Source organism: Miniopterus schreibersii (genome assembly GCF_964146895.1).
Source record: "Miniopterus schreibersii genome assembly, chromosome: 9".
Classification (NCBI taxonomy): Eukaryota; Metazoa; Chordata; class Mammalia; order Chiroptera; family Miniopteridae; genus Miniopterus; species Miniopterus schreibersii.
The window spans coordinates 36,261,109-36,276,060 of record NC_138118.1 but is presented as its reverse complement, the minus strand read 5'-3'; the positions used below and the strand labels follow the sequence as shown (position 1 = coordinate 36,276,060).

The 14,952-nt window shown below is 38.6% G+C and overlaps 1 protein-coding gene across 7 annotated transcripts in view; it reads right to left on the bottom strand.

The window, feature by feature from the left end:
• Positions 1-14,952, bottom strand: part of GLI3 (GLI family zinc finger 3) — a 311,030-nt gene that overhangs the window by 15,301 nt on the left and 280,777 nt on the right. For 6 of the 7 annotated variants that reach the window (XM_081147982.1, XM_081147986.1, XM_081147981.1 and 3 more), the window contains 2 exons: positions 2,401-2,550; positions 1,162-1,326 (listed from right to left, as the gene is read on the bottom strand). The exons of the other annotated variant lie outside the window; for it this stretch is intronic. In XM_081147982.1, coding sequence (XP_081004108.1) covers positions 1,162-1,326; positions 2,401-2,550 — 315 coding nt within the window. The remainder of the gene's footprint in view (positions 1-1,161; positions 1,327-2,400; positions 2,551-14,952) is intronic. 7 annotated transcript variants of the gene reach the window in all.

Genomic DNA, 14,952 nt, shown 5'->3' with positions numbered 1-14,952 from the left:
TACAAATGATGTTTCTTTAATCCACCAAGACCTTTTCAAAAAGGGTCTGAGTATGTGTGAGTTTATGTTAATGTGCTTTTTAGAGAGTGTGGTTGATCTTGTTAGAGATATTTTTGCTCTGCCAGTTCAGCTGTAAGTAAACCCAGCGAGGACCATCTTTGCCACCAAAGCCAATGGCCAGTGAGGTGCTGGCACACTCTGTTTTAATGAGATTCTCTCTCTCAACTCTCCATTTGGAAGATCATGAATGGGCCTGATAGCACCTTGTGAGGTCAGATGACAGCCTTGCCAAGGTCAAAATGCTCCTTCTCTCACACATTTCAAGCTCTCCTATTTCTACCCAAACTATGACTGGCTTCATTCAAGAGAAGGTTCACAAAGGAGCCAGAATTTGAGATAGATCTTCAAGAAGTTGGAGGTCTGCAAGTAGGCATGCATTAAAATGTAAGCAAAATGAATTTGAAATCATTTTCATTCTTATGCTTATCTGAAATTTTGAGGGGATAACGACCTAAAAATAACAGCAACACAACAAGATCCACCCACTAACCATGAAGTTTTACTCAATATGTTATCTTAAATAACTGACTTAAAACCATTCTGAGTTTCTGAGAATAACTTCCAAGATCCATTGAAATTTAGAATGTCTGGAAATCATATTTAACCAACGCTGGTTGTTTTGTAAAAGTCTTTTTTTATATATATTGCATTTGAAGACACTACTTGGAGAAAGCAAATAAAAATGGCTGTTTTAGTGGAAAGCTGCTGTCAGCTGTCAACATGTTGCTTTGGAATCTATCCTTGATGTTCACAGGGTCATCCCTTTCATGGATCCCTGGCCTAGCAAGTGGATGGAATTCCAAGTTAAATGCCTCTATTATTTAACCAGTAGGTGGCAGTTCTGAAAAAAGTAGAACCTGTTTGCCAGGGGTTTTAAAAAGTTCTCTCTTCATCTGCATTACTCTCCAAGTCAGGCCATTTTCAGCCCTACCTCCAAGGCCCCAAGCCATCACCTACAGCATCAGTGCTCACTCATGTTGGGAATGGTCAAGAAGAAGTAGAATGGAACAGGCTTACCTCTTCACGTATACTCCCCATGAAGGTTCATTGTTCCTATCTACAATCTCTGGGCCCCAAGTGCGTCTCATGGGGGAGCCTTACCTCATTGGAATGTGTTCTGTTTTGGTGCTTGGCACGATCAGAAGCATTTGAGAAAGCCTTGTTGCAGCCTTCATGCTCACAAACATATGGTTTTTCTCCAGTGTGAGATCTCAAGTGTGTTTTCAAATTTTCTAATCTCGAGTAGGCCTTTGTGCAACCTTCAAACTGAAGACAACAGGTAAATCTGGATTACTCCACACAGTAACAGTTTATGCTTAACATTCCCTCAAACTGACAGGAGACAGATGTTTTGAGGGTCAGCAGCTTTTCAAAACCAAGGAACAAAAGTCTGCATTTATTGGGATTCAGATGGGGCTCAGTGTAGTTCGAGAAAGTATTTTCAGTGCTAGTGAAAGTCATGGAAATTTTTTCTTAAAAGACCACTCAGTGCAGACAATGGGTTTCATTATCTGCTCATTGATCTCCTTGAATTCCCACTGATTTCAGATTCAGCACAAAGTTCATTATATGGCTTTGTGCCCACACAAAGGCATAGAATTCGATCTGTTTATAAAGGGCCTTTAAGATGTAAAGTATCAGGGCTGAGCAGTGCCCAGTGTGCCTGGTGGGCACCTCAGTAAAAGAAGACTTAGCTTCCTAGGATTCCCAGGCCATGAGAACAGAATAGGAGGGAAAGGAAAAACTCTAAAGCCATATAGGTTATATTTTTAAAAAGTCAACTTAAGCTTTTTAAATCATAGCTGGCACTGAGTCCTCTGACATAATGGACATTAGCACGGGGGCAGGCACGATGTCTGTGTGCTCATTTCCAGTGCCCGCCAGTGTGTCCCAGCCACTGCCTGCCCACTTGTCACTCTGCAGAGCTCTGCTGTCCACCTTTGTAGCAGCTAGCCATGTGAGACTATTTATATTTAAATTTTCTAAAAACAAATTAAAAAACTTAGTTCCCTGGTTCTAGCCAAATCTCAAAAGTGTATAAGAGGTGCACGTGGCTACCATGTTGGACAGTGCAGATCTAGAGCACGTCTATCATCCCCCAAAGCTCGGCTGTCAGCTTCCTTTCTCCATTTCTTGCTTCCTCCCTTCCATTTCAGAAACTTCTTTCACAAACCCCTGTATTTATCACAGTCAATGCCTGCCACCCAGCCATGCCACCCCTGAGCTGGAGTCATCATGCACAACCCTGAGAGTATGACAAAGGACCCATGATATAAATCATGACACCCACAGGTGTGAGGTGACCCCCAAGTTGACAGCCTGTGCCACCTGTGTACTCACAGTGCATTTGTGAGGTTTCTCTCCTGTGTGTCGTCTCATATGCACTACCAGCATATACTGGGCTTTGAAGGGTTTCTGCTCTCTTGAGCAATCTAGCCATCGGCACACAAATTCCTTCTTCTCTCCATGAATATGGTCGTTATTTATATGCTGGGGTTTGAAAAAAGAAAGAGAAAAATTAAGTAAAAATATATTACTAATTTCTGAAGGTAAAAAAATGGGAATGCAAAAAATGCCATGAAGACTACAAGGTAACTTTATTACAGATTATTTTGTTCTAGTTAGTACATTTAAGTAAATTTGTTCTTATTAACTGTGTATGTATACTTCCTAACTAAAAGTAGTGACACTATTTGGAGGAAGCCTGATGTCCTAGAAAAGTACTGCATAGGGCATCTGAAGAGCAGAGTTGTGAAATAGAGTGAGCCATGTGTCCTCTCTGAGTCTCTGTTATTTCTCATCTACCAAGTGGGGGTCAAGGCTAAATGCCCACAGAGGTGCTCTTTAGCTCTCCTGCACTCTAGGCCTTGTGTTAGAGCCATAGCCGACTGCAGAAAAAGAACACACATGCATGCATGCACACACAAACACACACAATTCTGTAATAAGGAGGGGAGAAAAACAAACCAAAAGCACTTTTCCAAACTACACTTTATTTTCCAATTAGTGGGATTTCTTCTTGAATAACAATCACAGAGAAGTGAACTTAGATACTGGAGATGAGAACCAGGTGATCGTCAACAAAATGCTGTAGTCTCTCAGGATCCTGGCTGTCTGCATGTACAAAATAAAGAAATGGATTACCTAGTTCTAACGTTCTTTCCAGTTCTATAATCCTATTAATTCGCCTTTTAAAATTAAGATGAATTTCCCTGAATTCCTCAACAATTCAAAGTTTTAGAATCTTTTTTTTTTTTTTTTTAATGGAGTTCCTTGGATTCATGTATCACGTGCCTTACAACTGGGAGTCACAAGAAACTTACAGAAGCACCAGAGGAAGAAAAGGTTCTTAATTTGGATCAAATTTAAGTTAATTCTAATATAATTAAAATGTTCAATTATGGATTACTGGGGAAATTTGTGTACTAGGTTGATCTTGTTGATTTTATTCTCCAGTCACCCCACATTTTTATTTGCCTTAATGTAAGGTTTTTTTCAAACATATATAGAAATACACTACTAAAAATGTTGTGCAATAAAAGAAGGCTCCACTTAGGTCTCATGAGCTGCATAGTAGTGACAGAATGTTTAATTACTTTCCTGCCTCTGGCTCCTCAGTGAGCGGTCTCTGGGGCCCAGAGCCTAAGATTCCACCATCACAGGCTGCCTTTCCCAGTTATTCCACTAGGCGGCTGACTGCTGCAGGGAAACAATGAAGTGAGTTGGGCAGTCTCTGGAGCTGAAAACTGAATAAGGGGAGAGAAAAGCAATTAACTATTCATTTCCTCTCCTTGAGCAGCCCCCAGAAAGTCTGTGGAACAGAGTGGGTATTACAGCACAGTGCACAGGGAGACAGCCAGGAACCTTTCGAAAGCTCTGAAGACCAGAAGGAAACCACAGAGAATCACTCAGGTTCACAACAGTGTAGCAACCCCAGGGCAAACAGGTGTGAGTTTCCTATAAAAAATCAACTGTCCTAAGTATTAGTGTTTGTTAAAAGTTATGCTGGTCTACATAAGTATATGAAGAGAACAGATTTGCTAGACAGGAGACAACATGCAATCTTTAAACTTATGCTTCAAGTACACTTTTGAAGTCCATTTACATCACTCAGGATTGTCCCAAATGTGTGCTGACATCCAGCCTTTAAGCCCACATAATAGAGAGGGGTTCTATGAATTCTCCTTTCCAGAGGGAAAAAAATTAATGATTGCACAAAACCACTCCATAAAAATTGTTATCAGTTCAGTTTTTTTCCAAGTTATTGTAAATAAAGCTCCCTGCATTGATATACATGAAAGGAAAAGGAAAGAAGGAGGGAGAAGGGAGGCAGGTAAAGTTAAAATTGGAAAACTGAATTAGAATTTGGGCTGAGCGACTCCTTGAGGCCAGGACCCACGTCTTTAAGTTTTAAATTCTCTGCAAGTGACAAGTGTCCCTGGTACCTGGTAGGGCCTCAGTAAATATTTGTTGAATTAATTTGACTCACGCAGAAAACTAAACTTTCACTGGACAAAAGAAATTACACCTTTGATCTTTTGCTTATCTTTTCAACTTCATTTTACCTACTATTCATACAGTAAGATTTTAATATAAGGTATTATATTAATTTAAAATAACATACTATCACGAATTCAAAAGAATTAGAAAGATATCCAAATGTGAACTCTCTTTTGCTGAGTAGAATACAAGGAATACAATGTGATGCATTCAACTCTCACATATTTATACGCTTGTATAGACTGCCACTCCATACCAGGTACAATGCTTGGGAATCAGACAGACATGATTCCTGCCCTAAGGAAATTACAGTCTACTGAAGGAAACAAATAATGACTTAAGTTACTATACAATTATAGTTGTAACCGGTGTCATGAAGGGAAATAAGAAGGTTTTATACACACAATTAACGGGATCCCAAAGCCATGTGGAGCATTAAGGTTAGCTTTTCCAATGAAGATGCATTTTAAGTTGGACTGGAAGGATGAGTGAAGACCTGCCAGGGGTGTAGGTAAGGATGGGAGTGGTGAGATAGGGACATCATTGCAGAAAGATGAAACAGAAGCACCTGCAGAAGGACATAAGTTGGTGCCTTTGAGGACCAGGGTAAAGGACACACATGGCAAGAGAGAATGAGCCAGACAGACACAGGAGATTCCAGGAGCCTGGTGGATGTCACTGTGTGTGATAGGCAAGCTTGGCCCTCCTAAAATGCAGCATGACTCATGGTCAGGTTTCCAGCAGCTAGACTGTGAGATATACCCCCAGAGAGAAGTCGCATACACCCCACCAGAAAGCCAGTACCTGAATGCCAACCCTGAAGGAGGAGGGCATCAAAGTTAATTGGCATTACTCAGGGGAACTGGGACGACCAGCAGGGAGGCACCAAAAGTGGCCAGTGAAGTAACAGACTCTCGTCTGTTCTCCCCAACACACTGGAGGAGATAGACTCTAGAAGGAGAGGAAAAATGTGGATGCAGAGCAGGAGTGAACACTCCCAGCCCCCTGAGTGTATGCCTGGTTGGTATAGGAAGGGAAAGCTCTGAAGGGGGCATGAGGTTGGAAGATTAAACTGGATGATCTTTAGTAACCATAAGTGACAGAAAGGTTGTAGAAGATACCTATAAGGGTGCTGGGGATCTGCTACCAAGCTGAGGCAATGTCTGAAAATTCCAGTGATGGGAATCCCATGCCAATCAGCAAGCAAAACCCCCAGTGTTGTCTCCACATGACTGGGACAGGGAAGGACCTGAACTGGACAGTGGAGGCAACCTGATAGCATCTTGGAAAGTTTTCCTTTCTGCCCACTTAGAGGAGCCTGAGTTCCATCTAACATGCTTTTTGTAATTATTTGAAACTGCTTGAGTGCCAACTTAGACGGAGACCACAAGTTCCTTTTTTTGAAATGAGTTCTATGATCTTGGCCAGCAGGGACCAGGTCTATCTTGCTTGTCTTTATAGTCCAAACACTGAGCACAGGATGTAATCAATTACTATAAAGAAATACATAGACATTTTTCTGTCTATTTAGGTTGTTCAAATGTATTGTAAGCTTAAAACATTTCCTGGAGCTGGATTCAAGTGAAAATTAAAATTCTAAGAAATCATAGACTTTACACGTCCATGTCCTAAATATTCATTTTTCTTTGCAAATCTGCTTTGGCCTCTGATAAGAATGCTCATGTGGGCTCATCTCAGGGCAGACCTTCTATTACAGTGAGAAGAGCACGGTGGGCAACAAAAGATGCATCCAAACCAATTTCCGATGAGCTGTGTGCATTTGGACAGTTCAGTTCACCTATTTGGACCTTATTTTCATCTGTAAAATTAGGGCAGCTTTTTTCAACCGATGTGCAGTAAGAATTTTTAAAACATGCAATACCTGACTATTTAGTCAGGGGCACTGACCTCTTTTTCCCTTAGATTGTCCAATAAAAAATGATGACAGCCAACAAACCAATAGCTGTCTTTATAGTCCAAACACTGAGCACAGGATGTAATCAATTACTATAAAGAAACACATAGATATAGCTGTCCAGCGTCAATAAATCAAAATTATACCTATTTATTTTTGTGAGATCGCAAAAAATATATTTTTTGGTGTGTCTCAGAATTTTAGTAATTAGTTTATATGTGCCATGAGATGAAAAAAGTTGAAAATAGCTGAATTAGGATGGTAAATTAGATTAGGTGTCAGCAAACATTTTCTGTAAAAAGCCAGATAGTAAAAATTTCAGGCTTTTTCGGCCAAAGGTCTCTGTTGCAACTTCTTACTTCTGCCACCGTTTTCAGGAGAGCAGCCATACCGCATGTAAATGATGGGCACAGCTGTTTACCTAGGGACACCAAAAGTTTCATGCATCATGAAATACTCTTAAAAAACAAACTTTTTTTCAATTATTTAAAACTGTGAAAACCATTCTTAGCTCATGGGCCATGCAAAAAAAAAAAAAGAAGAAGTGGGCCTGCAGGCCATTAGCTTGTTCACCCTCAACTAGATGGCTTCAAAGCTTCCTTGTGTGATAGCAGAGACCATGACTTTCTCAGTCAAGGTAGCTCTCAAGCCTGAGGAAGTAAAATTAGAAGTATATATGTTTCAGTGCCACAGAAAAGAAAACGCAGTAGGAAGGAATAGAAATCAGAATCCTGGGCTAAAACAAGGGGAGGGGTTAGTTCAGACAGACTTACTCTTTTTTGCATTATGTTCCTGGGGCTGAGTGGACAAAGCACACATTCTTTGCTCACCAAAATCCTCAGTAGCTAAGAAGACTAATACAGAGTAAGTTCTTAATATTCAACAGACAGACTGATACCATGAAACTGCCCTGAAATTCAATGGGCATGTTTTCATTGAAAATTTGACTTTCTAGCAGTGAAAAACGTTAATCAAATATATAAATAATTTAAGTGGAGGGAAAATAAATGCATGATTAAATTCCAAACTAATCCAACACAAAGACTTGCAATTTGCCAGAGGCCCACGCGCCAGAAAGAGATAGATGGTGTAAATTACGGCGTATGCCAACTCTCCCAGCAGGACCACTCTGAACTCTCCCTGTCCAAATAAACAGCACAAGACCAGGGGAAAGGACGAGTCCCACCATTGAACTTCCTGATGGATACATTTTGCCAGTTTTCCAACAGGGATTATAGGCTTTTGCCTTAGGAAACTGATAGCTGATGAAACAAAAAATGTCTCAGGAGCCCACAGCAAACCAACCAAAATTGAGATTTTACAACTGCGATTATGTTTGTAGTTGGGTGAGCCAAGATCCAGTGTTCCTGACTTCCACTACCCATGGAGCTGCAGGAGCACAGAGAAAGGTGGGAGAAATCACTCTGTTGGTCTGGCAATTGAGGAAGCTTAAGGTACTTCTTTCTTTAAAGGGTTCTCTCTGAGAAGGCCAGAAATCAGCAGCAACCACAGAGGCTGAGGTACTGCAAGAAAAAAGACCTAAAGAAAAACGGGACAGTGAAGCCTTTCTTTCACCAGCAGCAAAAAGGAAGCCTTCAATGGGCTTCACTGAGCTAGTCAGGGTCCTTTCTTCTTCTTCGTTAATTTCACTCTGAGCTCAGAGCTGCCAATTTTTCCCCAGTCTGATTCCTAACCCTTCATTCAGGTGAAACACATGCTTGCAGCCCATAGATCCTAAATGTTCCCTGCTCTCCAAATACAGCTGCTGTTCATGCAGGTCATGAACCCTGGAAGCACACTTCCTTCTTCTGTCTCCCACAAGTTCCCACTCAAAAAGCACAGTTTTCTAGATGGGTAAGCATCGCCCTTTAGGTGATGTCCTCAGAGGAGAAGCAACAGCATGGTTCAAAGATACGTGTAGAAGATTTGCACATCCCCATGCAACCTCATTCAGCCAGGTGCCACACTAACCAACAAATGCCTTGCTGTTTCAAGTGGTTCACTCTTTAAATTAGCCAGCTCCTTAACGTCAAGAAGGTAGATTCCTTCCATTGTTGTAATGAAAATATTACTGTTGAGCACATCCAAAAACAGTGAGGACAGGAAACGTACAACTTCGACTTTCATATGGCTCCCTGTGCATATATCTTATATATCAGTCTTTCTGTCAGGGTCTATAGTTTGTCAAATAACACAAAACTTTTTCATCAGTTTGAGGTTTTTCAAAGTATGTTGCCAAGTTTTTCACAGTACAAGGTACATGTAAAAGCAAGGAGTATAAATAGTACTCAAGTAAATATGATCTTTCTCCACACACAAACACCCATGTACACATGTACACACAGTATTACCAAAAGAAAATAAAGACTCGGAAAGCAGTGTATTTCATATATGAATACCCAAGACAATGGAACTGCTTTATGGGCTTGCAGGTTCGCTGAAACCTATAGCTGCTTGTTGGACGCTGTTTTATTTCTGATTCATCCCTTTGCTACATTTCTCTGTATTTTGACCCACTAACATGCCACTATTTGATGCCATGATTTATTTTAAAAAGGAAAAAAAAAAACTGACACATTTCCTTCTCAGAATATCAAAACGGAAATGTTTGATACTTTATAAATCTTTTCACATTGCTACCAGGTTATTAGCTCAAAAATTAAGTTGAGTTAATTAATATGTTTAACAGAATTCAATAATTTAAAACTTCTAAGGATCTGCTGAGGAGTACAATAAAAAAGCCTTCTATTTTGGCAGAGGATGGGATATGAACAAGTAATAATTTTAAGAAAGTTCAATTTTCAATGTGCTTCCTGACTCTACGAATCTATTACTATCTCATCACTTAGTGGTCCAGAGACCTTTCTGAAAAGGAGAAAGGTAAAGTAATTTAGAATCAATTAAAACTTAATTTCTATTAAAAATAATTTGAGAGAGAAATTAAAATGCTTTGCCTAAAAGAAAAGTCTCTACAAAATCCCTCAAAATATTCCATCTGAAATGAGGTATATACCTTCTTGTTTTATCTATTATTTGATACATGTACCATTTTTGAAGTTTTACAACTGTCATGACATGGATTCTATTAGGGATAGGCTGTGATTGGATTCTGAAAGGCTTCACTAGGCAGAAGCAGAAAAAAGCAGGAATCACAGACTATCAGGGCTGAAATAGGCCCTATATCTCAATATGCACTATAATTTTAGATAAATAAAATAATTTAAATGGTTTTAGTGGCATCCATCAATCTTCCTAATAGTGTTTAAAAAAGCTCTAACAGCTTGCTGTGAGAGAGATATTCATTCTGAAGCAGACCTCAATAAACAAGTGTTTCAATTCACATTACCTAATAAAACTATCCAGATTTCTTTCAGTTTTCTGATACAACTATAAAATTAAACAGTAAACAAAAGGACTCAAGACTTTGGGCACAAAACTGCATTCTCTTCCTAACAGTAAAATATATTCCTATTTCTAACTTGTAAATATTAAGAATTGGGGTGAGATAAAAATATGCTTCTTGGTTAAGAAGGAATAAATAAAAGGAATCTGTCGACAGTTATTCAATGCTTGTTCCTAGGTACAAATCTGTAACAACATTATTTTCTTTTATGTAGAAGAAAGGTAAAGTTCTTTAAGAAGGTAAATGTTTTGTCTGGACAAAAGGCTTCCCAGTGTTAGATTTAGAGAATGGAAATTAACTAACTTAAAATACCTCCCTCACTCCCATCCCCACCAAAGTCAGCTGAACCTGTATATATGTTCTACTGCAATGGAACTCCATCATTCACATTTAAAAACAAAAGTATACAAAAAGGATTAACATAGTGACATGTGCTAAAACATTCGTGAACCTTGACAACATCAAGATAAGTGAAAGAAGCCAGTCAAACAAAAAGAACAACTATTGCACAATTCCATTTATATGAATGCCCAGAACAGGCAAATCTATACTGAAAGAAAATAGATTAGTAATTGCCAATGGCTGAGGAGAGATTGGGAGATGGGGTTTCTTTCTGGGATAATGAAAATATTATAAAATGGATTAGGACGATGGTTACACAACTCTGTGAATAAATAAATCAAAACACACTGAATTACTCTATACTTCAAATGGGTATAGGAACTATATCTCAATAAAGATGTTACCTCTCTTCCCTTCGAAAATAAAAGGAAACCACAAAAGTACACTTGGCAATGAACTCTGGTAACAGTGGAGACTGTGGGGGGAAACAGGAAAAGTGATAGAAGAATAGCCAGGTTAAATCCAACATTCCCCAGGACTGCATCTATCCTTCAGACAGACCAGAGGTTGGGCTACCAAATGATTTCCCATAGAAGCAAAAGGCTACATGCATCTTTATCATAACTTCTATACACACACACACACACACACACACACACACACACACACATGCTATCCAGACAGACTGAGTTAAACAGAACATATTTTTTATGGCACAGTATTTTCTGGTGGATTTCATACTGGACAATCGGAGTTAACAATCAGGGAACTTCACGTAATTGATAACTCCTCTGTATATACCTTCCTCATCTTTCAAGTTGTAGAGATGATTGGAAAGATGGAGAAAACTCAACTTTGTACAGAGTTGGAAACAAAACTAAAATATGATACACTAATATTAATTCAAGTAAGTTATGCAAAATAGCACATGATTTGAAAAAACTGGTTATTTTCTACTGGATGATAAAATTCATGGAAAATTCAAGCTCAGTTAATTCAGAATCTCTACATTTTTGGCTTGCTTGTTACCCTGAATTACAAAATAACTAGATATAAACATTACATAATTTCTGATACAATTTATTTAGCTGATATTCTCTCCCAGGAAGAAGTACATGTGTTACTGGTTCAAATTCATGAACACAGAACAACAGTATACTGCTTAGTATTAAGATGACCTAAAAATTTAAATTTTAGTTTTTGAAAAGAATTTTTTAAAAGGAAAATATAAAAATTAGTAATATCAATAAATGTTATTTATATTACTTAGATAAAAAGAAGACATCCTCATTGTTGAAAATGGGTTAAGGGCCATTCTTTGGAAGAACTGAAAAACTGCTATATCAGTTTTATTCTCTGAATTATAATACTAAAACATGAATGTAACTCCTCTTTTAAGAAGGTTCTCTTATAGTGTATTACGGTGACTGTTGTTAAAGATCTTCTCAGAATTTCTTTTCAGAAAAGGACAATATTTAAACCATTGAGATGTTAAATATAGATGTAAAGTGATTTATTCATACCCTCCAAGCATTCCAAAACTCTGTTTACATTGTTTCTACAAGTAATTGGACATATTTAATTTTTTTATCTTATGCTTTTAAATACCAAATTTTGCTTTAGCCAAAATTACTAAATAAACCAAAATAAATACCCAAAATAAAAACACAAGCTCTTCTTAAGCAAACTGATTTGGGGGCCTAGTTACCACAAAGAAAACCATTAAGAGTTTAAACAAGTAAGAATTTATTAGTATCCATTTTGGAAATAATAATAATACTAAACTCAAACAGACAAGATAATTTTAATTCTGTAATCATAGTATGAAATAATTTAGAAAACCAGTCTTCAAAAAGACATGTTCTATTTCATTTCTACAGTTAACAAATCCACCAAGCACAGTAAGTGCCATTTTTGCGATCCTAACTCTAGCTCTGAAGGAGAAGCAGTTAAAGCCCTACATCCCTGCACCTCAACTGGTTCCTACACTGAGAAGAAGAGCAAGGCCAGAGGGTCCAGGAAAGGTCCCTATAAAATGCAATCTCTCCTAGGGACCAAATGAATTGGTCACTCATATGTATGGATCATTTGTATGTATTCAGTACATCTGGAAAGCATTACCATCTAAAGGAATGCCACTTATTGCCAAATCAAAGATTTCAGAAGCCAAATTGCATCCCAGAGCATTAAAACTCTCCCACCTTATGGGTTTGGATTTCTGCCATGAAGAGAAAGAAGGGTTAATGTATACTATTTCCAACTAGTATCTGCAGAGCAGTCACATTCTTCAACCTACTGTCAAAAACATGCTGTCCTGTCCGGTGTCTCAGTTGGCTGAGCATCGTCCCAGACACCAAAAGGTTCAATCCCGGTCGGGCACATACAGGAGGCAACCAATCGCTGTTTCTCTCTCACATCTCTCTCTCTCTCTTTTCCCTCCTCCTTCCTCTCTCTAAAAATCAATAAAAACATGTTTGGGTAAGGATTCAAAAAATCATGCTTTATTTTGTTATAAAACTTAACAGCACACCTTGCACTTTGAATTCACTGCCCTTATAAAAGTGAACATGCGTCCTCCACATAACTCATTTCTGATTAACATTACAATAAATCAGCCCTAAAAACTACATACTGTGTTATAAGTTTTGATATCATAATTCTACAATATTTGTTAAAATAATAACAAAATGCATTTGGATTTCAAATTATAATCTATTTTTTAATTTTGGGAGAAAAGTCAACTTTTTTAATGGATATCTTTGAAGATATGGGATAAGAAAATTTACTGTGGTGCCTGCCCAGTCCCAACCCTGACCATGACTTTCCCTGAAGATCTTCTACCCATCACAATGTGAAGGGAGGATGCTGCATAAAAGGGATGGGAGCCTTCTTCAGCAGTCAAAAAGAGATTAGGTGAGCATGTGTGTGAGTATGACCATGCAAAGGGGTTGGGGACTGCTGCTGATAGAAACTCAGGCAAATCTCAAGAACTACTAGAAGAAAAGACAGAGGCAGGCAAGCAGGCAAAATTATCCATTTGGAAATCTGCCCAAATTCCGCTTAGCTGACTCATTCATTCACTATTAACTCAATGCTCATTTATGACAGTTACTGTACAAAACACTGAAGAACTAAGACTAAGACCTAGCAATTGGATCTTACCCAAACTTGGCTGTTGAAATGCAGAAAGGGGTATTGTTTAAAAATCAGTTTTCATATCATGGATACCTTTGCAATTAAAAAGTAAGCTCCAGAAGAATGCAGGAATCTCTTCTTTCCCTCACATCCCCACATCATGGAAAACTAGCATGCCTATTGCCCAGGGCCTTTTTAGGTTTGTCTTACCAAAAAGATGAAAAGGAAGCCCTTATACATCTCCCCTTTAGCAAGCTTTTAAACATGTGGAATAATTAACTCTACCATTTTTCGATCAACTCTTAACTTACTCACATGCTACCCTCCCCTTCTACACATTGTAATCCCTTATTGCTGGTATATACAAGGATATAAAAATAAAACCTCTTATATGATATGGGCATACACTAATTGTTCCATATCTGGATTGTAGTTTCCTTTATGTTAGTAGAAGGCATAAAGAAAGAATATTAACCAGAAAGTTCACAGAAAGAATATTAACCAGACATTAGGATATAGGATTGATTCATTCATTTGTTTACTGTGGGCAAAACAAATATGAGTAAGACATAGGCACTGTGCCAGAGATGATACTCTAAATGGGTAAATGAGAAACAAGTGATTAAAATTAGATAGAGTAGGTACTAATAAAAGCATGAAGTCAGGAATGGCTTTACGAGCAGGTAAATGAGCTGAACCAAGAAGGGAGAGGGATCCAGAAACAAAGGCAAGTGTACCCCAGAGAGAGGGACTAAAGCTAGAGGTCCAAGGTCAAGAAATAGCTTATGTTGGTAAGTAACACCAAGCGCAGGGGAGGAAGTGTATGTGAGCCATGCTAAAGGAGAGGTGAGGGAGCTGTGTAGAAGGATGAGTACTCCAGAGGTGGGGTGGGGCAAAACCATGAGGGGTGTTGAATGCCCTAAGGCACCCAGACCCCAGGCAACCAAAAAAAGATTTGAGCAGGACACTGATCAGATTTATGATGATAAAAGGTAACTGAGTAGCGTAAAAGAGGAACTGGGTAGGAAGGCCATTTAGGGAGCTGCTGTAATCATCCAAGAGAACTAAGGCAGAAGCCATGAGGATGTAGAGAAGAGGCTAGATTTGAGAGAACTTTGAAATAATTTGTGGATGGTAAATTAAAGTGAGGAGTAATAGGTAATACTGAAGTTTCTAGCTTGAAAGAATCTGAAATAGCAGCAATGGAGATTTGGGAGAGATTATGTTTCTATTTGGGACATGACATATTGGAAGAGTCCCAGGGCATCTCCGTAAAGAGATCCAATGGAAAAGACAAGTCTGAACGTGAAGATTTAAGAATCTAAGAAAGGCATAGATGATAAAGGAGGGCAGCCCCTTCCCTACTCCATGTTATCTTTAGTGATCTCAATACACACAATTTTAAGGATTTTCACAAAGCCCAATTTGAAAACCCCTGACCTATGGAGACTGTATAGAGGATGAAGGACAGCAACTGGAAATGATAGGAGACAATGTTTCAGAAATAGAAAAACAAAAAGAAGTAAAGGAGGGAACAAAGGAAATAAAACAAGATGGTGGGGACTGAGGTGCATCAATCATTTGGAGTGTATTTGAA